Source organism: Malus sylvestris, chromosome 5 (genome assembly GCF_916048215.2).
Source record: "Malus sylvestris chromosome 5, drMalSylv7.2, whole genome shotgun sequence".
Taxonomy (NCBI): domain Eukaryota; kingdom Viridiplantae; phylum Streptophyta; class Magnoliopsida; order Rosales; family Rosaceae; genus Malus; species Malus sylvestris.
The window spans coordinates 4,820,911-4,847,226 of record NC_062264.1 but is presented as its reverse complement, the minus strand read 5'-3'; the positions used below and the strand labels follow the sequence as shown (position 1 = coordinate 4,847,226).

Sequence of the window (26,316 nt, the reverse complement as noted above, 5' to 3'; positions counted from 1 at the left end):
CAGCAGCATGAATCTGTGTCTATAACAACCCATCTTGTCATGAGTTTTAGACTGGAAGATTAGTTGTCAACTTTCCCATTACTGGTTTCTTTTTTACTGACCGTGTCTCAATGGTCATGAACTTCGTAGCTTTAACACTGGGTTCCACTGGGCATGCCAAAATGTTGACACTAAAAACTATGAAGCCTACGTGACGCATAGGCTGAGTAACTAATAAGCTAACTACGTCCTTCAGTTATGTGCAGGGCGTGCCAACTCGGTCGAGGAATAGAATGTGTTGATGTCTCGTTGGGCGCGCTGCTGACTTCTCGATCTTACGACTGCGATCGATGAAGGAACATGTCTCGGCCTTTGGATTATAATGCCTGAAGACAAGGTTGCTAGTTCTATGAAGTTCACAAATCATCGGCATCAGGTTCGATCATAGTGATTATATTCGTGAGAGTATAAGCATGCCGAACTGGTACCAAACTATACAGACACAAATACTCGAAAGAAATATATATCTTGATTGTAAATGTGATTCGGCCATCGGAATGCCAAACTCTAAAACTTACTTGTGAGTATCTAATCATAAAACAAAACTCAACGTTCAATGTGCCGAGCCCAGAAACCTGTAACACCTCACTTTGCCGAGAAGGCTGACGAGATGACCTCTACCAACAAGGATTTGAAAATCCTTCTCAGCCGAGACTTGAATAAATAGCCAGTCGGCCTCAAAGCAGTGTTGTCCATCCAAACTAAAGGTGCTCCTTGGTCGGCTAATTTTACGGCTCTAGTGCAGTCTATCCAAACTGAAGATGTCGACGGTTGCCTTCACAGTGCTATTTATCCAAACTGAAGATGTGTTGGCAAAAGAAAGAGGAAGTGGATAAAATCTCAAAGGTTGTTGAGAAGCTTTGCACAAGGCAATTTGTGTGTTGAATTGGAGGGGCTTTGAATGATGCACTCCCTTCTCTATTTATAATAATGAATCCCCTCATAGCCGAACTAGAAATGGACTAGGATTAGAACTCCTCAACCCAATCCGATCAGGTTTCAACCAATCCTAATTCCTGTAGGACTTTGAACCAAGCTTCTTAACAAACCAAATTCACCCTTTAATTCTCAATGTCCTTAGTCTTCAGAATCCTTGTTGCACTAGTATCGACCAACTCACCCTTATCCAAACCAAACCTTTTCATAATAGGATTCGGCTGACCTTAACTGGACGGCCCATAACAAAATTCTAAATGAATGCCACTAGGCCGAGAATGACCTAAGCTCAGCCTAAAATAATATTTTGGGCCCAAACAAAAATATTTGTTTGTATCACACAAAAAAAAAGGTTATACTAGGTGATATAAGTAATCAAAGGGTTAAAAATGAATTTTTTTTATTTTCCCTAAAATAGGCAAGGATTTGGGCTAAATTAACTTTTCAATATTTAAAACATACGGATTTTTACCGTAGAGGAGAATCGAGACCCATGTAGGAGGCAGAAAAAAAATTATCCTTAAAACTTTCCACTAAAAATAGAGATAAATATAATCGTAATGTGAAGACCTTAATTTACTGATACCATTCTATTTATCTTTATGCCCATATTTATTTGTTGCCATACGATGTAGTAAGTATTATGTACCATCACCACAATTGAGATAAAATTGATATGATATACATATGACTTGTCAAATCACAAGATAACATATACATGGGCAGGCCCGGCCCAGGCCCAGTGCAACCAGGGCCATTCCAAGGCCCAAAATTGAAAGGGGCACCAAAAAAAAAGTCCAAATAATTAGGTATAAAAAAAATTTGTCCAGAGCCCAAAATAAGAACTAGAGGGCAAGAGGCCCAAGTTTGAAAATGAAGGGAACGGCCCAGGTTTTGGGCATTTATAAATAATAAAAAAATTAAAAAAAAAAGACCAGCCCAGGTTTTGGCCATTAAAAAAATAAAAAATAACAACACAAGGGGACCACTCGTCCCCGCCCCCCCCCCCCCAATTAACCCTAAGTTCCCCTTTTTCCCGATTCCCCACCCCATTGTTACCCCACTGCCCTAGCCCTTACCGTCTGATAATTTGTTGCGCTGCTGCAGGCTACAGCTTCCAAACCCGACAGCCACAGGCCCACAAGTCCTTGCATTCAACAACCCTTTTGAGTTTTGAGGTAAACTAATTTTTTAATTTGAATTATTAATTCATAATTTAATATAAATTTTGCAAGTGACAGAATTATATGATAATTGATGTATAGAATTGTTGTTGTTGATGAATTGAATTCTTGATTATCATGTGTAGGTAATTTTTGAATTGTTGATGATAATTTTAATAGGAAATTTTTGTTATATCATATGTAGGTAATTTTTGCAAACAAATTATCAAAGCCATGTCTTTTAGAAAATAACTCTCTAGTAATATGAAAAGGAAAAAAAAGGCAAAGGATAACGAAATTGCCTAAAGTTTAAGAGGATCTCTTAATAAAAAAAATTCTATAAAGAATGAGTCGGTTGAAAATTTGAGAGAAAATGATGTTGGTGAAGAGTCACAAAATATTGTTGGGGAGTCTCATGATGATGAAATTTGTGGTTATGTGGAGAAAGATGTTAATGACGAGTCTCATGACCAAGAAAATTGTGGTGATTTAGAGGAAAATGTTGGTGATGAGTCTCAAGATCATGAAAATGGTGGTGATGTGGATTTAAATGTTGATGATGATCATTTTGGTGTAGAAGAAAATATTGAATCTCTTGAACCTATTTTTCATTTAGACATTTATGATCCAATAGTTTGGGATGGTCTTAATGCAAAAATGAGAGACTTACTTGTAGAAAAAGGACCAATTTGAGAAACTAATTCACTTATCCTAAGGACAAATTCTCTAGAAAATTTTCCTCACACTACTATGATCGAAAATTACGAACGGGTAAAATTTACGATAGGAAATGGCTCGTGTACTCAAAAGAGTTGGATAAAGTCTTTTGCTTTTGTTGTAAATTGTTTAAAATAATTGCCTCAAAAAGTGAGTTAGCAAAAGATGGAACTAGTGATTGGAGACATCTTGGTAAGAAGCTTGACCAATATGAAAAGAGTAAAGAGCATCTCATTAATTCGAGAACTTGGGTTGAGTTGAAAAGTAGATTGACAAAAAATCAGACAATTGACAAAGAATTTCAAATGCAAATCAAGAAAGAGCCAAATCATTGGAAACAAGTGATGCTTAGAATTATTGATGTTATGAAATGTCTTGCCATACGTAATTTAGCATTTCGTGGAACAAATGAAAGACTTTATGAAGACTCTAATGGCAACTTCTTAGGTTTACTTGAAATGAATGCGGAGTTTGATCCAATAATGCAATAGCATTTTCGACTTATTGAGAATAAAGAGATTCATCATCACTATTTGAGCCATAAAATTCAAAATTGAAGGAAATTTTGTGAGAAACATGTTCATTTGAGCAACATCTATGGCATGCAATTAACAATTAAAGGCGGAATCATGCTTGTATGCACTCAAAACAAAACATTACCCATGAAATTCAAAGCCTAGTAGTTATGTGAACCAAGACTCAACTCAAGAACAAAGTGAGTTGAGAAATTTTATACCTTTGTTGATTCCTCTTTGCATAAGCAAAGGCTAATCACCCAAGGCGAGGGCCTTCATTCCTTGCTTCTTAGCTCCATGGATTTCTTGGATGAAGATGGTTGAAAGGAACCTCTAAGTCTCCACACCAAGGAATGACTTGAAGAAGAGATGAGTGACCTAGAGGAAGTAAGATTGCTAGCTAAAATCCTCTAGGGTGGCCAGCCTCTTAGAGAGAAAAGGGAGCTTGTGTTCTCATCTTTTCTCCAAAAGAAACCCTAAGGATGAAATGGCTATAAAGTTGCCTTTATACCACCTCACAATGGAATGGCAAACTTGCAATTAAGCCAAGTTCACTACCCCTCTCTATATGGCTGGTTTTCCCAAGCCTTTGGGCTGTTTTGGGCTTCTTGAATTTTGTTTGTTAAGTTGTCATACAACTTAAGCTAATGGGTTTGAAGATTCGAAGCCCAATTTGGGCTTTAATGCCCAAAACTAACTCAAGGTTTAACCCGAACTTATTCGTTTGATTAATTAACATATTAATTAATTCTTGTCATAAACAATTAAACCATTTAATTGTCCTTACTTATCTCCGTTGTTTTTTCAATCTCTACCTTACACGGTGTACGATCCATTAGGTTCCTTTTAGCGAGGCAGTGAGCGATTAGAACTCTTTCAAATCGATTGTAAATTGAAACTTACTTTCAATTCTCCCTTTAGTGATTATACACGTTTAGGGCTTCCACAAATCATGAGTAACACCTAGCAGTATGTCATGGTTACCCAAGCTGATCAGAAGAGGTGGAGAACCTATTTAGTTTAGGATTACAATGCAATACGGTCTTACTCTAATACAATACTCTTGACCACATTGTTTGGTTTGATAGTTTATTCATGTCTACTATCCAATGTGATTCTCTTACTTATATGATTACCTTGAATGTGATTTGGAACGACTTCTTAAATATCATTCATACTCTGGCCAGAGATTCTTAATCATATCATAGAGTATTCTCCCTCAAATAGTTTGAAGGTTAGAGATCCCTTATTGTGCATTCACTTGCCTCCATGGCTAAGTGGCTTAACCCCAACTATGCAATGGACACCCTCTGACGGAGTGACTTTGACATAGTCAAAGATCAAGGACCTAACCACAAGACAACTATGATGCCTCAGGTCAAATGACTACTTTGCATTATTCCAACCACGAGTTCTCATGTGACATGAGTATGAGAACTCCTTGTTGATCGTGTTCAGTGGACTCATTCTCTATTGAGCACCTACATGCTTGTCTTGGTGTCAGTCACACCAATGACTCGAGACCAGTCACTCTCCTTAAGAGAAGACATAACACGTACTGATCTTAACAGACTATCAATGCCCAATTGACAATCCTATGATCAGTAACGTTTAGGATATGTATACGGAAGAGAATGGTCTCATGAATCTAACTTCTTTAGATCGCATTCTCCCAATTACATATTCCTTGGACTTATCGTTTAAGCGTATAACATTTATATGAGACGGCTACAAACAATAATTTTTGCCCTTTATATTAAACTATATTAGTTTAACATGTGAAACGTTCGTAAAGTATCATCATATGATTGGTTTTAGGGCACATTTCCAACAAAAATGAGTTGATAGCTACTTTAGCTTCAAAAGTCAAAACCGCAATCATTAAAAAAGTAAAAGAAGCCAAATTTTTTTTTTGTCATTCTTGATTGTACTCCTAATGCAAGTCATGTGGAACAGATGACTTTAATTTTGTGATGTGTTGACTTGTCAAGTAGGTCAATAAATATAAGGGAGTATTTCATGGAGTTTTTAAGTGTGAAAGATACATTAGGACAAGGGCTTTTTAACGAGCTGCAAGATGTCCTAAAATCTCTTGATCTTGATATTGATCAAGGTCTAAAATATCAATGATATCGAAAATATTGATAGTCCAAAAATACGGAAATTTTGATGGAAATATCGGGATATTATCGATATCGATAAAAATTGAATAAAAACCACGGAAATTATAAGAAAAACTTGGAAATTTTTATTGAAACTTTGCAGGATGTTTATTTAGTCAATTATCTACTAGTTTATTACAAAAAATTGGAACGAAATGCATTTCATGATGGATTTAACTTATTTAAGTTGATTATATAGTGAGCTGACAAACATTTTGAGTGTAGAAAATATGTAGTAATTAATGAAAGAAGTTAAACACACCATAATCATTTATATATAATGAATTAATACAATATTTTACACTTTATACATTGCATGGTAAGATACATGAGTGACTTAGTATCACATAGAGTTCCTATCAAGGTCTAAAATATCGATGATATCGGAAATATCGGTAATCCAAAAACACAGAAATTTCGAAAGAAATATCGGGATAATATCGATATTTTAGACCTTGATATTGATGATATGAGGGGACAGGGTTATGATAATGGATCTAACATGAGAGGGAAACACCAAGTTGTCCAGAAAAGATTGTTAGACATAAATCCCATAGCCTTTTACATGCCATGTGGTTTTCATTAGCTTAATTTAATAGTTTGTGATATGGCAAGTTCATGTCTTAAAGCAAAATCTTTTTTTAGAGCATGTCAATGCATATATATGGTGTTTTCCAACTCTACAAAGCGTTGGAATATTTTGGTTGAACATATTGATGGTTTAACTTTGAAGTCATTGTCAACTACTCGATGGGAAAGTCACATTGAAAATGTTAAAGCAATTAAGTCTCAAGTAGCCCAGGTTAGAAATGCTTTGTTTAATTGGTGGAAATTACTGAAAATCCTCAATTAAGTAGGGATGCAAGATGTTTAGCATCAGGCGAACTTTCAAGTTTTGATTTTGTATTAAGTTTGGTTATTTAGTATGACATTTTGTTGAAGATTAACATGGTGAGCATAAAATTACAATCTAAAGACATGCGTCTTGATGTTGCTGTAAAGGCATTTGAAGCATTTGTTACATTTTTTGGAAAACTACAGAGAAACTGGTTTTGCTTCCGCCATGAGTGATGCTAATGAAATTGCACTTGATTTGGAAATTGACCCTGTTTTTTCAAACTAAATGTCATAGACCTAGAAAAAGACATCATGATGAAGTTGATGGTAATGAGAGGGAACAATAATCTGCTAAAGAATCATTTAGGAAATATTATTTTCTTGTTATAGTGGATATTGCTCTTTCTCAACTGAAACACAAGTTTGAACAGTTAAAATCCTTTGAATCTATTTTTGGCTTCTTGTTTGATGCACCAAAGTTAATTTCATTGGATGATCAAGAGCTAAAAGAAAATTGTATGAATCTTGAAGCACATTTGAAACATGGAAATACCATGGATGTAGATGGAGTTGACTTATATTCCGAATTGCAGGTTTTGCAAATGATATTACCTGAAGAAGCATTTCTCTCTAATAACCCTTGGACATCCATGGAAATAGCAAATTTTGTAAAAGAAACTGACATGTGTCCTAATGTCTTGATTGCTTATCGTGTACTGTTAACTGTACTTGTGACCATGGCATCTGCAAAAAGAAGTTTTTCAAAATTGAAATTATTAAAATCTTACTTGCGGACCACTATGACTCAAGATAGGCTAAATGGATTAGCAATCTTATGCATTGAAAATGATGAGATTGAAGACTTGGAGTATGATGATATAATTGATGATTTTGCTTCAAAAAATGCCAGAAGACAATTTCTTAAAGGTTGAAATTTGAAGGAGATTTGCTAGGAGTGGTTGTATATGATTGTACTTTTGATTGTCGGGGTTTAGGTACCATGTCCCCTCCTCAGTTGTATATTTTCTCAAGTAATATAATTTGGGCGTGAGGTCCTAGCCCTCCAGCTTCGACTGGGTTCCAGCCCTCATTAAATATTTTTTTTAATATATGTTTTCGTATTAAAAAATGTCACATTTTGAGCTTTCGCACTGGGCACCCAAAAACTCAGAACTAGCCCTGTACATGGGTAGCAAAGCCACTCTTGTACACCTGAGTTCGATATGTTTTTTTTTTCTCAAAATTTGGATTAAAGTATAATATCGTCCAAAACAAATGCAGTACATCAATATTGTTTTCAGATATTAATTTCCTAAAAAAAAATCAAAATTTATATTATATCAATGATAATTATATAGTCCAACCATGATGATCCGACGATTCAAAAACCATTGTGAGATGTCCATCGTTCCACGTACCCATTTGTCTTATAGGATACAAACTTGCTAAGCCATTTTTTCCTTTTCTTTTTTCTTGTTTTTGTTTTGTCAAAAATTTTCGTAGTTATATGGATACTGAGTCTTTACATTTAAAAAATTAATGGTATGAAGAAATCATTTAAAATGAGATGTGGCCACTAGGAAATAAACACCGAGTAAACAGTATTATTATGAACAATAACAATGACATACATACATACATACATACATAGATGGCATGCTAAAAGAAAACCAGATAGCACCCATTAATTGAAAAGGACATTTAACCACTCAACTATTGTAGCGATATTGTTGAGATTAAGCATCACACTCTCACTGATCACACCACATGATAACTAGTAAAAACACAACATTGCATATGTAGTCAAAAGATGATGTTCCACAATCCACATAGATCTAGAAGTGGTGGTGCTTCTTCTTTCCATAAGCCTCTTCCTCTTCTTCCTTTGTCTCTTTCTTCTCATGATGCTCATGGAAGGCAAATCCACCCGAACCAACTGCAGCTGCTGCAGCAATCTCCTCTTCTATCTTGTGCCTGTGGGCATGCTCTGGGTCTTTCTTTTCATTGTGCTTCTCATGCTACACACATCATATAGAAACTGACATAAGTTATATATCTTGCTAGCATCGATCTCACATCAATGTAAAACAAAACCTTGAAATTAACACATATTTGATTAGATTTGTCCTCGTATATATAAGATCAGGTGGTTAAGGCTTAATAATATCAAAACTCTACATGAACTATTACGAAGGTATCAGTTAACTCATTTCTTCTCCTGATTGCAACTGTACCATTTACATGAGGACTTTGATTCCGTATCTTACATACCTATATGGTTCATCAATTCCGTCCATTGTTAATGGTAGACTTTGATTCCGTATCTTACCTACCTAGTCCATCAATAATTGCGCAACTCTCCATATCACTAATTAATTTTACGATAGGACTTTAATTTTCTTCACAATTAAAGTTGCAATGGACAGAGTTGATAGATTGGAGTACTGTAAGACAAAAAAATGAAGGTTAAGGAGGAGGACGGTGATTCGGTTGCAAGAGTATGGGTAAAGTGATCAAGGGTAAAGTGATAAAGAGTAAAGTGATCAAATATTCAAAAGGATATGACAGAAAGAATAAATTTTTTTTAACTAAATTGTAAATCAAATGATATGTCGTTAATAAGAAACAAACAATCGATACTTAATTAATAATCCAATCATCTATTGGTTTGCAAATTTGGTTTAGAAATTTTGATCTCCCGTATTACCCTATCAAAATCATGAAAATTTTGAGAATGATAAAGTTAGGAAGACCAAATTTCTAAACCAAATAATGTGTCACTATTAGAAAATAAGCATGTTAATCAAGACTTGAGTAATAAGTTCATTATCAACAACCACATCATTTAGTTTTCAAAATTTGGTCTTATTAGCATTATTCTTTTAATATATATATATATAGAGGTGGGTTAAAATACAATACGTACCAAGGCAAAAGCGCCGGCAGCAGCTACACCGGCCTCGCCGAGGTGCTCGAGATGCTTGTGGTGCTTCTCCTCCTTCTTGTAATCAAGTTCAGATTCATGAGTGGTGGTGCTGCCATATGCCGCAGTAGTCTCACTGTACCGGCCACCGCCGGGTCTTTCAACTCTTTCCTCAGAGTAAGCAGTGGTCTCGTTATAGCCGCCATAGCCGCCGGGACGTCCTTCACCAGAATAAGCATTGGTGTCGCCATAGCCACCACCTAGGCCGCCGGTACGTCCTTCACCAGAATAATCATTGGTGTCGCCGTAACCACCACCGAGGCCGCCGGGACGTCCTTCATCAGAGTAGCCAGACTGAGGGTAGTCTGAGGGTTTGTCTTCATCCTTGTGGTGGTGGAAGAGACCGCGGTGGTGTTTCTCTTCAGACATGATAGGTTTTTGGATATTATGCGGAAAACAGAATGGTTATGATGAGGAGGAGGATTTGTAACGTGGGTTGTGATGGTGTGAGGGAGTTGGGTGCATGGTGGAGGGTATTTATAACGTTGGTGCCCAATATTTACCCATTTTTTCTTCAATTAATGTAACCGAGTATGCTTGCAGAATTTTTCTTACCGTCTGATTTAATCATACAGCTGAGATTGAGTGTCCTCTATAGTCACTTTTTATTTTTTTGAATACATCAATATTTTTACATTAAAGGAAATGAGAGTTCGGCTAAGCCACATAGTGAGCAATCTAATTTGATATCAAATTCGTCATCCACGAGATTCGAACTTAAAACCTCTCACTTTCAAATGAAGAAAAATATCATAAGACTGTAGTACTAAGTGGTCACTCATTTTTTATTTAGCACAATCAAATGTTGTCAAGTGCTGCTTATTTTTTAAAGTAAAACAAACATTAATAAATATGTTTATTATTTTTTAAAACAATAAAACATGTTTAAAATTTCATTGAACTAAAATCAAAAGTGAGTATTATCCTTTTGAAACAGCTACACAACCTTTGGATCTTTTTTGTGAAGATCATAAAGGTCCTTACATTATATCTGTTTATCGTATATTGTACGACTAATTTTTATTAAGTACTATATGTGTTTAATTTTAAATAAAACAATTTAAAATGATTTTTGACCAATCCGAATGGAATTCAAATCTGCCAATTGCCCTTTATTTATCATTATATAAAAGTGAAAAAAAATCTATATTTGGTGCTCGGTTGCACCAAAGAAAAATCGAATATTTACAGGTTCAAATGTAAAATACTAAATAGGGTAAAAGTAAAGGGGCTCGATCATGTTATCTAGACACACTGATATAAATTAAGATTATTTGGATTCTCTTTGTGAAGATCATGTGAATCACTGCCGTCATAAATTATTTTAATTTTTTATATTTAAAATTAAATACAAATAATAGCTCACAAAAAAGATCTGGAGAGGATTCTCATTCCACTGATAACATCCTAATACTGGTAAGTCTTACTATTATGAGTAATATTAAAAAGGTTACATTTTTTTACAGCGTCAGCATATCATACACCCTACATTACAACATATGATACATACAACTAAGTTTTAATGAAATAATTTATTGATTGACATCACTTGTCTTATCAACTAGTATAATTATATTGTGCAATGCGGTCCCCTTGCGACATGCATCGCCAGTTATGCTTACCTAGGTGGACGGTTAGGATTGCTCTATCGTAAAGTGATGGCACCCATTTAAAGTGGGCAAGGGCAATCATATATGGATAAGATTTTCTTGAATTAGGAATAAAAATTTGGTAGTGACATCTACAAATGTATTTTTAATTCATAAATACTGTTCTCAATTTTTGTATAACTGGCAAAATGAATTGAAGAAATCAATGGACAAAGTTAATAAATGTGTAAGAAATAAAAATGAGTGTAAATAGTGTATCTTTAAAAAATTTCTTAACACTATGTTTGGATGAAGAAATTTAATATTACTAAGGAATTTTAAAATGACGGAAATTGAAATGATGAGATTTTATATTTTAGAATTTGTGAATTTTCTTATTTGGTTAACCTAAAAGAACAATTGAATTGAATACGGAATTTATTATTTTTAAACTTTCAATTTGAGAATTGGAGGTCTCAAATTCTAAGTATTTTTTTTTTCCACGCGGAAATTCTAAATTTATATGTTTATGAATCCAAACAAAGAATTTGGTGTATGTCAATTTATAAAGTTTGACCTTCATCCAAATATAGTGTAAGTTAATAGTACCTTCAAAAGTAGGAAACTGTTTTATTCTTTATTCAAAGATATAACAAATTATCCCTCAAGTAGTGTGGTGTTAGTTGAGGAAATTCTCAGCGGAGACTCACCCAGTCTTATTGGAAATTCTCAAAAAGTGGTAAATAAAGGAAATTCTAAAAGAGTGTGGTTAATCCAAACTTCACACATTTTTTAATACGCGATTGGACAGAACACAGGATAAACATTATTCACAAGAAATGAAATTGTAGACATCGAAATTGCGGTGAAATAAATGTTCACCAACGCATTAAAATTTTGACGTGTCAAGGCATATATGGCATATGCCACGTGTCATACAAATTGTACACATGGTGTGTGACTCAACAAAATAAAAAGAAATACCCTTGGAGGATTACACAAGTTTTTCTTCTCATTTTGGGCAATGACAAGGCAAAGCACATTTCAATCCATTGAAGATCAAAACAAGGTTTTCTTCTCATTTTGGGCAATGACAAAGCATGCACATATCAAGTTTAAAATGATATTAAGTGGAAAATTAGGCCATAAAATTACCACTTCAAGTTTAAAATTGTATTAAGTGGGAAATTAGGCAATGGTGCTTGGAAAAGAAAAAAATATTTTGTGGTGGTGATTCATTCTCAAAGCCTATAAATAGGCTTCTACATCAAGGTATCAAAAACCAATTCACAAATACATTTCTCTACTCCCAAAATGTAAGAGAATACTCCCCACACATCCAAAATCCTTGAAGCTTTGAAACTCTAAAGCTTTCAAGCATCCAACCTCCCAAATTCAAGCAAATTCCGAAGGATCAAGAAAGCTCTCTTCGTTCTTCGTCAAATCCTTCTTCAAGATCAAGCCCCAACGGCCCTTGACGAACTTCCACCAATTCAAGATCAAGCATCGACGGCCCTTGAAGAAAGTGTTCAACAAATCCACACAACTGTTCATCCCAAGATCAAGCCCCGACGGCCCTTGGATCAACAATCATCCACCTTCAAGATCAAGCCCCAAAGGCCCTGAAGAACTTCCACCAATTCAAGATCAAGCCCCGATGGCCCTTGAAGAAAGTGTTCATTGTTCATCATCCGTTCATCCCGAAGAATCAAGAAAGCCTTCTTCGTTCTTCGTTCATCGTTCTTCCAAGATCAAGCCCCGACGGCCCTTTGATTAACAATCACCAATTCAAGATCAAGCCCCGACGGCCCTTGAAGAAAGTGTTCTTCGTTCTTCATTCTTCGTTCACCGTTCTTCCAAGATCAAGCCCCGACGGCCCTTGGATCAACAATCACCAATTCAAGATCAAGCCCCGACGGCCTTTGAAGAAAGTGTTCTTCGTTCTTCGTTCATCGTTCTTCCAAGATCAAGCCCCGACGGCCCTTGGATCAACAACATCAACAAATCCACACATCCAACCGTTCTTCAAGATCAAGCCCAAAAGCCCTTGAAGATCCGTTCATCACCGTTATTCAAGATCAAGCCTTAACGGCCCTTGAAGAAACACTCATCCTCAAGATCAAGCCCCAACGGCTCCTTGAAGATCCGCTCAAATCCACCTTCAAAGATCAAGCCCACGGTCCCTTGAAGAAACTTCCAACAGTTCATCCAAGATCAAGCCTCGACGGCCCTTAGATCAACGAAACATCCATAAATCAACACCTTACGGAGATCGAATCAGAGGATCAAGTTAAAAGAGATCGTAACCCAACAAATCCATTAACACCAAAATATTATTTTGTGCACGTTGTTCTTGTCTCTTTCGTTTCAGGAAATTTTCGTGTTCACAAATTGGCACGCCCGGTGGGACAATCTCTACCTCTCATATCTTTCTCCGTTTAAGGAATCCAAACACACCTCAAAATCAATGGCATCAAGCAAGGGACAAGCCGTTCTCGCAATCACTGAGGGAAGGATCCTAAGCACTTCTGCCGCAAATGGACAATCCATTAGCACCACAACCGCTCCTTAACATGCCACTTCAAAGTTGGTGCCGCTAAAAGAGCAAAGGGAGCATCAAAGGTGTGAGTCTGTCATCAACCTGACCTCGCTGGGGGCACCAAAGCATGTTGCTGAGGCACACAAGATGACATCCCAAAACAACCAATGACGTTCTTCTTCAGCATCTTGGATGTCTAAAGGAAAGTCACGTCTATTGGTTGCACAAGTCATGACCATCGGCGTTACCTCCATCGAAGAACAACTGGCTCAAATGAATGAAGCAATCGCAAGGCTAACCCGAACTGTGGAAGAAAAAGACTTGCAAATCGCTGCACTCATCAGTCAACTGGAGCCACAGGACAGCGAGAACCCTAACCCAGAAGATGAGCCTACGGTGGAGAAAATCGATGTGAAGCCGGAGCCAGACCAAGAAGCGGCACTCATGGGATCTCTTTCTATCCAACAGTTGCAAGAGATGATTGCCAGCACCGTCAAGGCATAGTACGAAGGGAGCTCAAATACCTCCGGGTTGTACTCAAAGCCTTATTCAAAGAAGATTGATGCCCTAAAGATGCCGATGGGATATCAACCACCAAAGTTCATGCAGTTTGATGGAAAAGGAAACCCAAAGCAGCACGTTGCACATTTCGTCAAAACTTGCAACAACGCGGGGACGGAGGGGGACTACTTCGCCAAGCAGTTTATGCGCTCGCTGAAAAGAAACGCATTTGAGTGGTACACGGACCTAGAGCCTGAGTCCATCAACAGCTGGGAGCAATTGGAGCGGGAATTCCTCAACCGCTTCTACAACACCCGCCGCACTGTAAGCATGTTGGAGCTCACAAGTATGAAGCAATGGAAAGATGAGCCGGTCATTGACTACATCAACAGATGGCGCACTCTAAGCCTCGACTGCAAAGATAGGCTCTCGGAGACCTCTTCAATCGAGATGTGCATCCAAGGCATGCAATGAGGTTTGCAATACATCCTTCAAGGCATTAAACCACGGACCTTCGAGGAATTGGCCACCCACGCCCATGACATGGAGTTGAGCATCACCCATCATGGGAAGAAGGAACCGATCGCCGACTACAAGAACGACAAAATTCTTGAGACAAAGGTGGAGAAGGCTACGTGGAAATCCACCAAGGAAGCAATGACAGTCAACACATCTCCCGTCAAAATCTCCACACGAGGCAAAACGATTCAAACCGAAGCTTTTCGTGATCAAGAGATGCGTAGACGCACTTTGAAGGAGCTTAAAGAGAAGACTTATCCATTCCCTGACTCTGATGTGGTTGCCATGTTGGATGACCTGTTGGACAAGAAGGTGATCAGTTTGCCTGAGTGCAGATGGCCGGAAGAGATGAATCGTACCAACAGTCCAAGATACTGTAAATTCCACCGCTTCATCAGTCATCCGACAGAAAAGTGCTTTGTGCTGAAAGATCTCATCATAAAGTGGGCTCAGAAAGGAATCATCGAGCTAGATCTTGACGATGTGGTGAAGTCAAACTATACCACCATCACTTCTGGCTCTTTCAACACAAAATTTTCACCTCAACCGCCGGGGGCATCCTCCAAAACAAGCAAACTTGAAGGATGGACTCAAGTCACTCCTAAGAAATGGCACAAGAAGCATACGTCTCCTCCACAAGTCCGCCAATCGGAAAGGGGGCAAAGCAGCTCTTGTCAACCTTCAAAGCAACGTGAACGTGTTGAAGATGATGAAATTACGACACAAAGATCGTCTGTTGCCATCACGATGTGCGACTTCTTTCCCGAAGACTTCTTCAATCACTCGGTCAAGGCTCCTTGCTATGAAGATTGTAAGGAACGCCTCTCAAAAAGTGCTTGACAAAATTCACAAATTCTCCTCACCCGCACGAGTCTAAACTGCATAGCACAAAGCTCCTGGTCTGCACGAGCATAAAAGGCAACACCAATGCTCCTTGTTCGCACGAGCCTAAACTGCACGAACCAATGCTCCTTGTTCGCATGAGCCTAAACTGCACGAACCAAAGCTCCTTGCCCGCACGAGTCTAAACTGCATGGCACAAAGCTCCTGGTCTGCACGAGCATAAAAGGCAACATCAACGCTCCTGACCCACACGAGCATAAAAGGCGACATCAACGCTCCTGGTCTGCACGAGCATAAAAGGCAACACCAAAGCTCCTGGCCCACAAGAGCATAAACTGTGTACGGCAAAATCATCATCAAAATCACTATTAAATTCATCACTCATTTGAACTACGTTATGGCTTGATCTCTTCTTTGGAAGGGTACGTAGGCGGCTCGAACATTCAATTTCGAGTTCAGTCATATCAAAATAAATAAGAAAAATATAAAAGTTTTATTAAAGAAAGTCAATTTTATTACAAAAGAATAAATAAATAAATACATATGTTATTATGTATTTACAAAAAAAACAAAAACAAAAAAACAAAAAAAACAAAAACAAAACAAAACAAATGCATTGAGAGAAATAAAGTCCGTTTTTATTTATTTTTTCTGGAAATTTTACATAAATTTGCATTATACATACTTAAAAAAAAATCAAATCAAATTTACAAGAGGGGATCTTCAAGGACGATTAGGTGCCACCTCACCACTCAGCAGAGCTCCAGAAATGAGAGGCGTCGGAGGTTGACTGTTTGAAGCCACACCACTCGGCGGAACTCCAGGAAGAAGAGGAGCCAAGGGTTGATCATTTGGAGCTTCATTACGCGGTACAGCCCCAGAAGACGAAGGCAAATGCTGCTGGAACAAACCCACAAACCTCTGATGATCAAGTAAAATCTGACCATCAGATTCCTGCATCTGGTTAATCTTCCTCTTCATGTTTGTCGCATAGCTATGTGCGAGCTTATGCAACTGTTTATTCTCCTGCTTGAGCCCTCTAATCTCCTGTTTGAGACTCATCACTTCAGCCGCCAATGATTCAACTTGACGGGTTCGAGCAAATAGGCGTTGGGCCATATTAGACACAGAACCTGCACACTGCACACTGAGAGCCAGAGAATCCTTAACAGCCAACTCATCAGACCGTTTGGAAAGTAGTCTGTTATCTCTGGGAGTGACAAGGTTTCGGGCCACCACCGCAGCGGTCATATCATTCTTCACCACCGAATCCCCAACGGTAAGAGGACCAGTAGGGGATATGAAAGATGGGCGTCATATGTTATCTGGAGAAGACGGGACTACCTCTTCACCAAGGTTCAAATCAAAATGACGGTCGGAGGGTCCAGACATTTTCAAAGGTGTTGAAGAAAGAAGAGGTCGGACAAATCAAGATCTTAGAAGTGCAAGAAGGGAGTTTCTACAAGCGAAAATTCAAGTGTGCTTTGAAACGAACTGCGTGCCTCTATAAAGATCAACACTCGATGGGATTTCAAAGATCGAAGAGGCGAGCTCAGAATTCGAAGAGGCCAATTCAAAAATCAAAGAGGCAAGCTCAGAAATCGGAGAAGCATCTTGCTTTTCCAGACGCGTTAGCACCCGTCACGTGCAAACTCAGCTTTGCAGAAATCATGGGCAATTTGTTAAAGCGCCAATCCCAGATATCGAAGAGGCGCCAGTCTTTTTCAGCCTCGTCAGCACCCGTCACGCGCAAACTCAGCTTTGCGGAAATCACGGGCAATTTGTCGAAGCGCCGATCCCAGATATCGAAGAGGCACCAGTCTTTTTCAGCCTCGTCAACACCTGTCACATGCACACTCAGCTTGACGAAAATTACGGACAATTTGTCGAAGATTTCTGATAAAGAAGAAAACACGTGAAGCCATACTGATCAATCACACATTGGTTGCCGACACGAGTAAAAGAATAGTACCTCTACAGGTACTAAAGAATTTCCTATAACTGTCCACCTTTACCCTCCATAGCAAGGCAGACATACATAACCTTTCTTCATCTCCGAGAACCTTTCTTCATCTCCAAGAACCTTTCTTCATCTCCTAGAATGCCTTCCCAACAAAGCCTCTCGAGTCACTCAGTGTTTCTTATTCCTTGGGGTACCTCTGCAAACAAATGACACCAAAGCAAAAGTATCTCATATCACCAGGGTAGAAAGCAAGAGTATATCATATCATGCGTTCTCCCTGTCCTTTCCTTTGTCCTTGTTCTTACCTACAAAGACAAGGATAAAGAAAACAATATGCCAGAACCTCCACTCAAACTCGGATGCCACATTTGCCTGGAAAACAAATAAGGCAATTGAAAATGATACCTTGCAGCATGTGGAGACAACGTACAGAAGAAACAAGCAGATAAGAATGCAGTCTTCACAATCAGCTCAGCAGAAGGAGTCCGAGCTGAGGAACTCAAGAAGCTGCCACATCTGCCTAAAGAAACAAGCAGAGAATAATGCAGCCTGCACAGTCAGCTCAGCAGAAGGAGTCTGAGTTGAAGAACTTAAGAAGATGCTACATTCTGCTAGAAGAATAGATAAGACAAGGGAAAATGATACATTGAAGCATGTGGAGACAAGCACAACAAAGCACGTGCCGATTCATCCGCTACTTCTTCAAAATCAAAAGTATCTCATATCATCAGGTTTGCAATCACTCTGGGTGGAGGACTCGTTTTAACCCTCAAATTCTTGGGTCGACTTGCTAGGCGTTGTGGGCTGCATGTGCCGTTTCACCACCCTTGAATCAAATCCTTAAAGATCAAATCACCAACTGGAAGAAGAGCCCATCAATCTTGAAGATCATACCGTTGACCAAACTGCTCAGGTGTGAATTAGAAAGATTGAACAAAGCAACAAGTCGTCACCTTCACCTCGTGCCTGCTTGCCATGTGTTCGAGTCAACCTTCAAGAATCAAGCCTCAACGGCCCTTGAAGAAGTTTCCGGCCAAATTCAAGATCAAGCCTCGACGGCCCTTGAGGAAATCACAAGTCCGATTCAAGATCAAGCGTCCACCATATTTGAATCAAATCCAGTTCAAGAATAAACTGTGGAAAATCAACAATTGGAGGAATCCAAAAAATCCTCCAACCCAGTTCAAGATCAAAGCTGTGGAAAGTCAACAAAGCGCAAAAACAAATACGTGCCGATTCATCCACTACCAAAGCCAAAGATCATCTACCACATGAAGCTCCTTGTGGTCCAATTTCAACCTTCAAGATCAAGCCTCGATGGCCCTTGAAGAAATTTCAAACAAAGTCCAAGAACAAGACTCAACGGCCCTTGAAGAAATCTCCAGCCCAATTCAAGATCAAGCCTCGATGGCCATTGGATTGACATCTACAGTAAGGGACTTCAAAACGCATCTCCTACACGTGACAAGCACATGTATACGACGCACCTTGAAGTGGGGGCATTTGTAGACACCGAAATTGCGGTGAAATAAATGTTCACCAACGCATTAAAATTTTGACGTGTCAAGGCGTACATGGCATATGCCACGTGTCATACAAATTGTACACATGGTGTGCGACTCAACAAAATAAAAAGAAATACCCTTGAAGGATTACACAAGTTTTTCTTCTCATTTTGGGCAATGACAAGGCAAGCACATTTCAATTCATTGAAGATCAAAACAAGGTTTTCTTCTCATTTTGGGCAATGACAAAGCATGCACATATCAAGTTTAAAATGATATTAAGTGGAAAATTAGGCCATAAAATTACCACTTCAAGTTTAAAATTGTATTAAGTGGGAAATTAGGCAATGGTGCTTGGAAAAGAAAAAAAATATTTTGTGGTGGTGATTCATTCTCAAAGCCTATAAATAGGCTTCTACATCAAGGTATCAAAAACCAATTCACAAATACATTTCTCTACTCCCAAAATGGAAGAGAATACTCCCCACACATCCAAAATCCTTGAAGCTTTGAAACTCTAAAGCTTTCAAGCATCCAACCTCCCAAATTCAAGCAAATCCCGAAGGATCAAGAAAGCCCTCTTCGTTCTTCGTCAAATCCTCCTTCAAGATCAAGCCCCAACGGCCCTTGAAGAACTTCCACCAATTCAAGATCAAGCATCGACGGCCCTTGAAGAAAGTGTTCAACAAATCCACACAACTGTTCATCCCAAGATCAAGCCCCGACGGCCCTTGGATCAACAATCATCCACCTTCAAGATCAAGCCCCAAAGGCCCTTGAAGAACTTCCACCAATTCAAGATCAAGCCCCGACGGCCCTTGAAGAAAGTGTTCATTGTTCATCATCCGTTCATCCCGAAGAATCAAGATCAAGCCCCGACGGCCCTTGGATTAACAATCACCAATTCAAGATCAAGCCCCGACAGCCCTTGAAGAAAGTGTTCTTCGTTCTTCGTTCATCGTTCTTCCAAGATCAAGCCCCGACGGCCCTTGGATCAACAATCACCAATTCAAGATCAAGCCCCGACGGCCTTTGAAGAAAGTGTTCTTCGTTCTTCGTTCATCGTTCTTCCAAGATCAAGCTCCGACGGCCCTTGGATCAACAACATCAACAAATCCACACATCCAACCGTTCTTCAAGATCAAGCCCAAAAGCCCTTGAAGATCCGTTCATCACCGTTATTCAAGATCAAGCCTTAACGGCCCTTGAAGAAACACTCATCCTCAAGATCAAGCCCCAACGGCTCCTTGAAGATCCGCTCAAATCCACCTTCAAAGATCAAGCCCACGGCCCCTTGAAGAAACTTCCAACAGTTCATCTAAGATCAAGCCTCAACAGCCCTTGGATCAACGAAACATCCATAAATCAACACCTTACGGAGATCGAATCAGAGGATCAAGTTAAAAGAGATCGTAACCCAACAAATCCATTAACACCAAAATATTATTTTGTGCACGTTGTTCTTGTCTCTTTCGTTTCAGGAATTTTCCGTGTTCACAGAAATATCTACATTTTTCAAGTGGAGAGATGCAAGTATTAATCTTGTTTTTTAACACATCATTTAGTCGATCAATTTTTTTTTACCTATAAGACTGCTAATTTCATGATCCATCTAGTGGTATTCCTATTTACTTGTAAATGATAAGTTTTAGGTTCGATTATCGCCAAAGGCGAATTTGAACCACATTATGCTAGCCCATTGTGAGGCTAAGATCACCTCCTCTCCCTTAATGTAGATAAATATAGTTTGTTCAAAAAAGGAAAAAAAAAACTTATCACAAAATGTAGATAGAAAGGAATATTAGAAATGTTATCACAAGATTTTGTAGTGTATTTTTCAATCCTCATATATAATAGTTTGTGTGTATTTCTTCCTCACTTGAACTAAATTCAATCGTGTGAGACTTGATGATCAATCATTCAAACATTCAAAGATTTTGATAATAGATATACAAAGTATTTTCATATCCCTCTTTACGAGATTAAATTTGGAATTTCTTCCAATGTAAAATAAATACTAATGGATAAAAACTAATGTTACACAGATTAATTTGCGAGCATTTGGTTTTCTTTCTCTTGGTTGAATTTTCTAGAATTTGTAAGCAATATTTGTTGATGTACTAGGTTGTGGGTGAGTGAGGTGACCTAACTGCTAATGGATAAATGGGTATATGCCCTTGACAAACAACAAACGCCATTATTATACCACCCCACAAAAATGGGTCCGCTTAGCAAAAAAATATGACACGTTATCAAGATATAACAAATTATCACTCGAGTAGTACCTTCAAAAGTAGGAAACTGTTTTATTTCCTTCATCTAAATTCTAAGTTTATTGTTCTCATTCAAATATAGTGTAAGTTAATAGTACCTTCAAAAGTAGGGAACTGATTTATTCTCTATTCAAGATATAACAAATTATCACTCAAGTAGTGTTGTGTTAGTTAAGGAAATTCTCAGCGGAGACTCACTTAGTCCTATAAGAAATTTTCAAAAAGTGGTTATTTAAGGAAATTCTCAAAGAGTGTAGTTAATCCAAACTTCACACATTTTTTTAATACGCGATTGGACGGAACACAGGATATACGTTATTCGTAAAAAATGAAATACTGCATTTTCCAAGTGGGGAGATAGAAATATTAATCTTGTTTTTAACATTTTTGAATATGCGATTGAACAGAACGCATGATATACGTTATTTGCAAGAAATGAAATATTTGCATTTTCCAAGTGGGGAGATGCAAGTATTAATCTTGTTTTTTAACACAGCATTTAGTCAATCAATTTTTTACATATAAGACTGCTAATTTCATGACACTTCTAATGGTATTCCTCTTCACTTGTAAGTGAGAGATTTTAGGTTCGATTCTCACCAAATGCAAGTTTGAACTAGATTATGTTAGCCCATTATGAGGCTAAACCCACCTTATTTCCCTAGTATAAAAAATATCTTTTGTTAAAAAAAAAAACAAATAAAAACTTGGTTCACAAAAAGTAGATAGAAGAGAATATTAGAAATGTTATCACAAGATTTTGTAGTGTATTTTCATTCCTCATATCTAATAGTTTGAGTGTATTTCTTTCTCACTTGAACTAAATCCAATTGTGTGAGACTTGAAAATCAACCATTCAAACATTCGAAGATTTTGGTGATAGACATACAAAGTATTTTCATATCCCTCTTTACAAGAATAAATTTGGAATTTCTTCCAACGTAAAATTAATACTAATGGATAAAAAACTAATCATGTTACACAATTTAATTTGCGAGCATTTGGTTTTTTTTCTTGGTCGAATTTTCTAGAATTTGTAAGCAATATTTGTTGATGTGTTAGGCTGTGGGTGAGTGAGGTGACTTACCTAACTGCTAATGGATAAATGAGTATATGTCTTGACAAACCACATACGCCATTATTATATCACCCACAAAAATGGGCCCGCTTTGCACAAAAATATGACACGTTGTCAAATTATTAAAAGTTAGTTGAATAGTTGTGGGCGAGTGATATTGACAGAGGATGAACACTAATATAAGCTGGTTTTCGGGAAAAAGGAGAAAAAATCCAAGAAGTTGGAGAATAATTTGTATGAAACAAATTTATCGTTACGGAACATTTTAAATATAATAATGTAATGTTATCTAAAGAAAAATTTACACATAACTTATATAATTGACCGAAACATTCTGATAGCGATAAACTTGTTCTTTCTCAAAAAGTTGAGGTGAGGGCCAAGTACCTCTTTTTCTTCTTCACTAAAGAAAGAGAATTTATTATGGCCGGTGGTGGTGGAGGGCTCATTTGAATGGCAGTTGGAATTTGGGCATCTGTCGGCAAGAGTATATTCATCCCCAGATACTCCCTCATAGCGTTGTGGCCGACAAATTATCCAATATTTCGGCAATTATTAATTTATTACTCTCAACAGGAAGATCCTACCAAATTGTGGTGCATTTTATTTTAGGAAAACTAATGAAAAGGGCTTGAAAACTTTGAGTTTTAATGATAAGGACAAAATAAAGGGTAAAGTGAATAGTACCAGGATTGACTTTTTAGTGTAAAAATGTGGTTTTTCGTTAAAGTGAACAGTACCAGGTGCTTTTCGTTAAAGTTCCCTTTTATTTTTGGATGTGCTATTCACATCATCCACTTTCCATATAAAAAAATTGTAGCAATTGTTTCTTAATTTTAACTCAATTGAAGTAATAGTTTTTCAACTAAAAATTCATTATTATTGTTCTCTCAACTCATTAAAACGTGCAGCTATAGTCCCCTCAACTAAAAATTCATTACCATTGATCCTTCAACTTTAATACAACTGAAGAAATGATCTTTCAACTTTAACTCAATTGAAATAATAGTCCCTCAACTTTAATTCAATTGTAGCAATGGTCATTCCAACAAAACTCATTTTGATAAAATTCTAACGAAATTGATGAAAATGACCATAGCTACACGTTTTGATGAGTTGAGGGACCCCAATTGTAGCAATAGTCATTCCAATATAACTTATTTTGACAAAATTGTAACGAAGTTGACGAAAATGACCATAGCTACACATTTTGATGAGTTGAGGAACCAATGGTAATGGATTTTTAGTTGAGCACCCTTGCTCCAATTTGATTAAAGTTGAGGGACCATTGTTATAATTTACTCGTCCACACACCATCTTAATTTTCGGTCGTCAGATCGAATGAATTGAAGAAGATCAAACAATAGAAATTAATTAAGACTGTGTAAGAAATAAAAAAAAGTGTATGAATACTACACCGCTTTATTTTCGGTTGGAGAATGTGACTAAATTAGGTCTAAGTATGCTGTCTCCTTAAGTTAATAAAGAATAATCAAATATATAATACAAACTGTCAATTAATTTCAATATGATCGCAACACTGTCTTATGATATTTCTAACTCCGGATATGTTAAGAGACTTGTATCATCATAACACATTGGTTATTCACGTAAAAAGATAAAACATATGCCAAATTGGGTAAGTGGCCTACAAACTTTATAATATATAAGCTAACACTGTATATGCCTTTATGTATAATACACATGCACGTGAAACACGATGTTGTAGCTCCCATCTATATATTCAATGGACGTGAGGACGCACGCTTTATTGCTATGGTCGTCCGTGTGTCGTGTCATGTTGCTTCTCACTTATTTGCCCTTCATCTTTTTTCTTCTTTTCTTGGTTAAGTTTATCCATTCTTAAATCATCTCCAACCTTTGGGTTAAAATTTAAAATTTTTAATCTAAAAAATTTAGCTTTTAACACAGAAACAGTTTTTCTGCTCCAACCCTAGCCTAAAATTTTAGTTCGGGATTATTAAAGAATGAACTTAGGCTAATTTTTTTTCTTAAATTAACTTTTAAAAAAAATTATGTAGCCTATGGTAAATTAATTTTATGAACATTTTAATATAAAAATATTTAAATTCCAATAAATATTGAAAAAATCACTAAATCTTTCCACAAAGCAAGTCTTTAACTTTCACAAATCTTCAACTTTCACCAACCGTTCAACTTTCACCAAACTTTCAACTTTCATCAATCATCCTCTATATAAACACATGTTCAATATCAGTTGGTCACACAATCTTTCAACCTTCAATCATTCCCTATATTCACTAATCTTTCAACTTTCAAAGTGTTTTTGTTTCATAAAAATCCTCAATATATCAACAATGGATGATAGAAGAAGGTGTAGCAGGGCAATGCAAATGACATAATACCAAGCAAGCCTTGACATTGAGGATTCAAAAATGATCAACGCATAAGCTAAACTTCCAAACTCGCTTATGCAATATGAGCACCATGTCGAATCTAGCTATTGTGGTTATGTCACGAAGCGTTCATTTGTGCAACGTGATAGAGAAGAGTGTCATGACCGAATGATGAAATATTATTTTATTGAGCGTCCGAGATTTCCTGCTCATGATTTTCGGAGACGGTTTCGAATGAGGAGAGAGATTTTTGAAAGCATCTTGAACACAGTTGTCAATCATGACCACTACTTTGCAAGGAAGATAAATGTCGTAGGCCGACAAAGTCTATCACCTCATCAGAAGCTCACATCTGCATTTCGGATGCTAGCTAATGAGTGCTCTGCAAACTCAACTGATGAGTATTGCCGACTTGCGGAGACTACTGCTATTAAAAACCTGGAGCGCTTCTGTGGGGCAATTCAGGCCACATATGGAGCCACATATCTCTGCAAGCCAAATCATGAAGACTTGAAGAGGCTTTTATGACACACCCCAACCGAAGTCGAAACATGATGCCCGTCACGTAAGAGTAACGTAGCCAAAATGCGCAACAGAAGTAATAATAAAAGAAATGCGAATAAATAAAAACCTAAAACCAAACTTATCTAAACTAAGATAATATAAGTGAGTAAAGATGACCAAGCAAGTTATACAAATATCAGAGCATGGGTAAACGAAAGTGCAATCGAACCAACTAAGTACTAATTATACAAACAGGGAAAAAAATCCCTACTTATTTACAGAGATGTCAGAACCGCCGTGAAAGTCCTCGTGAGCCACCAAGGATGACCAACTACCTAGAACCTGAAAGGGTGCAAAACAAAAAATGTGAGTAGGCAAAAACAAAGTTTTTGAAAACACAGTTGTCTTTATGAACATACTAACCCCTCACTGTAAACCCATATAATTTTCCAGAAAATAATAACAACTAGGTACATAAGGATAATGCTTAGAGCAGTGAAAACAGAGGTATGCCATGTCAAGATGTTCAACCATAAAATGTGTAAGCCAGGTGATACGAATCAACCTAAAATAGTATGCCAACCGGAGTCACCTAATGTAACCTGTACAATTGAATCTATAGCTCATCAAGTATGCATGCACATAAGTCGGAACCACCTATTGTGGTCTGTACAACAGGGCTGGGTGTAGATAAGTACGCTTAAGTGCTACGATCACGTGAAGGCTGTGCAAATAATTGCAGGTCACCTACGAGTCGGAACCACCTATTGTGGTCTGTGCAATATGGCTGTGCACCAAACTTGGATCCAAAGTGAGCGTGCGGCCCAGGAGGTGAACATCATGTGAAAAACTATGCCCTGGCCATGGGCGAGAACACTAACACCAATGTGCAGGATAATAAGCTCAAAATGCATCAACGTATAACCACACACAACGCACCCAATACCATCATGATGTACTCACCTGAAACTTACCTGAGTCTGCGCAGTCTCATCCAATACTATGCATAGCTATACTAATGCAATACTAACACATAATGCACACGACATGGCATTTAAAACATACGTTCATTTAAAGTAGTTTATGGGATTCATAAGCATATTTACATATATATAGAAAACAAAAGCCCGCTCACTGGTAAGTAGCAGGATCGTAGCCCCCAAGTCTCGTTTGACCACGTTTGTCCTCCGGGTAAGTCTCACCTATATGCGAAATAACTAATTTTACATTAATTTTAAGGCACATACACAAACCCTAGGAATAACTTCTCAT

At 37.6% G+C, this 26,316-nt stretch overlaps 1 protein-coding gene across 1 annotated transcript; it reads right to left on the bottom strand.

Annotated features, from left to right (window-relative positions):
* Positions 1-7,953: 7,953 nt before the first annotated feature.
* On the bottom strand, positions 7,954-9,818 carry LOC126620961 (abscisic stress-ripening protein 5-like). The gene is made up of 2 exons (XM_050289297.1): positions 9,296-9,818; positions 7,954-8,387 (listed from the first exon to the last, which is right to left on the bottom strand). The coding sequence occupies exons 1-2, from the start codon at positions 9,719-9,721 to the stop codon at positions 8,205-8,207; spliced, it is 609 nt and encodes a 202-aa protein (XP_050145254.1). The 5' UTR covers positions 9,722-9,818; the 3' UTR covers positions 7,954-8,204.
* Between the last annotated feature and the right edge of the window lie 16,498 nt (positions 9,819-26,316).

What these genes read in the sequence shown, in the direction of transcription:
- LOC126620961 (XM_050289297.1), bottom strand. Translation starts at nt 9,721, where the DNA reads ATGTCTGAAGAGAAACACCACCGCGGTCTCTTCCACCACCACAAGGAT. An exon ending in CTGCCGGCGCTTTTGCCTTG is followed by an intron (nt 8,388 to 9,295) that starts GTACGTATTGTA and finishes TGATGTGTGTAG; the next exon opens with CATGAGAAGCACAATGAAAA.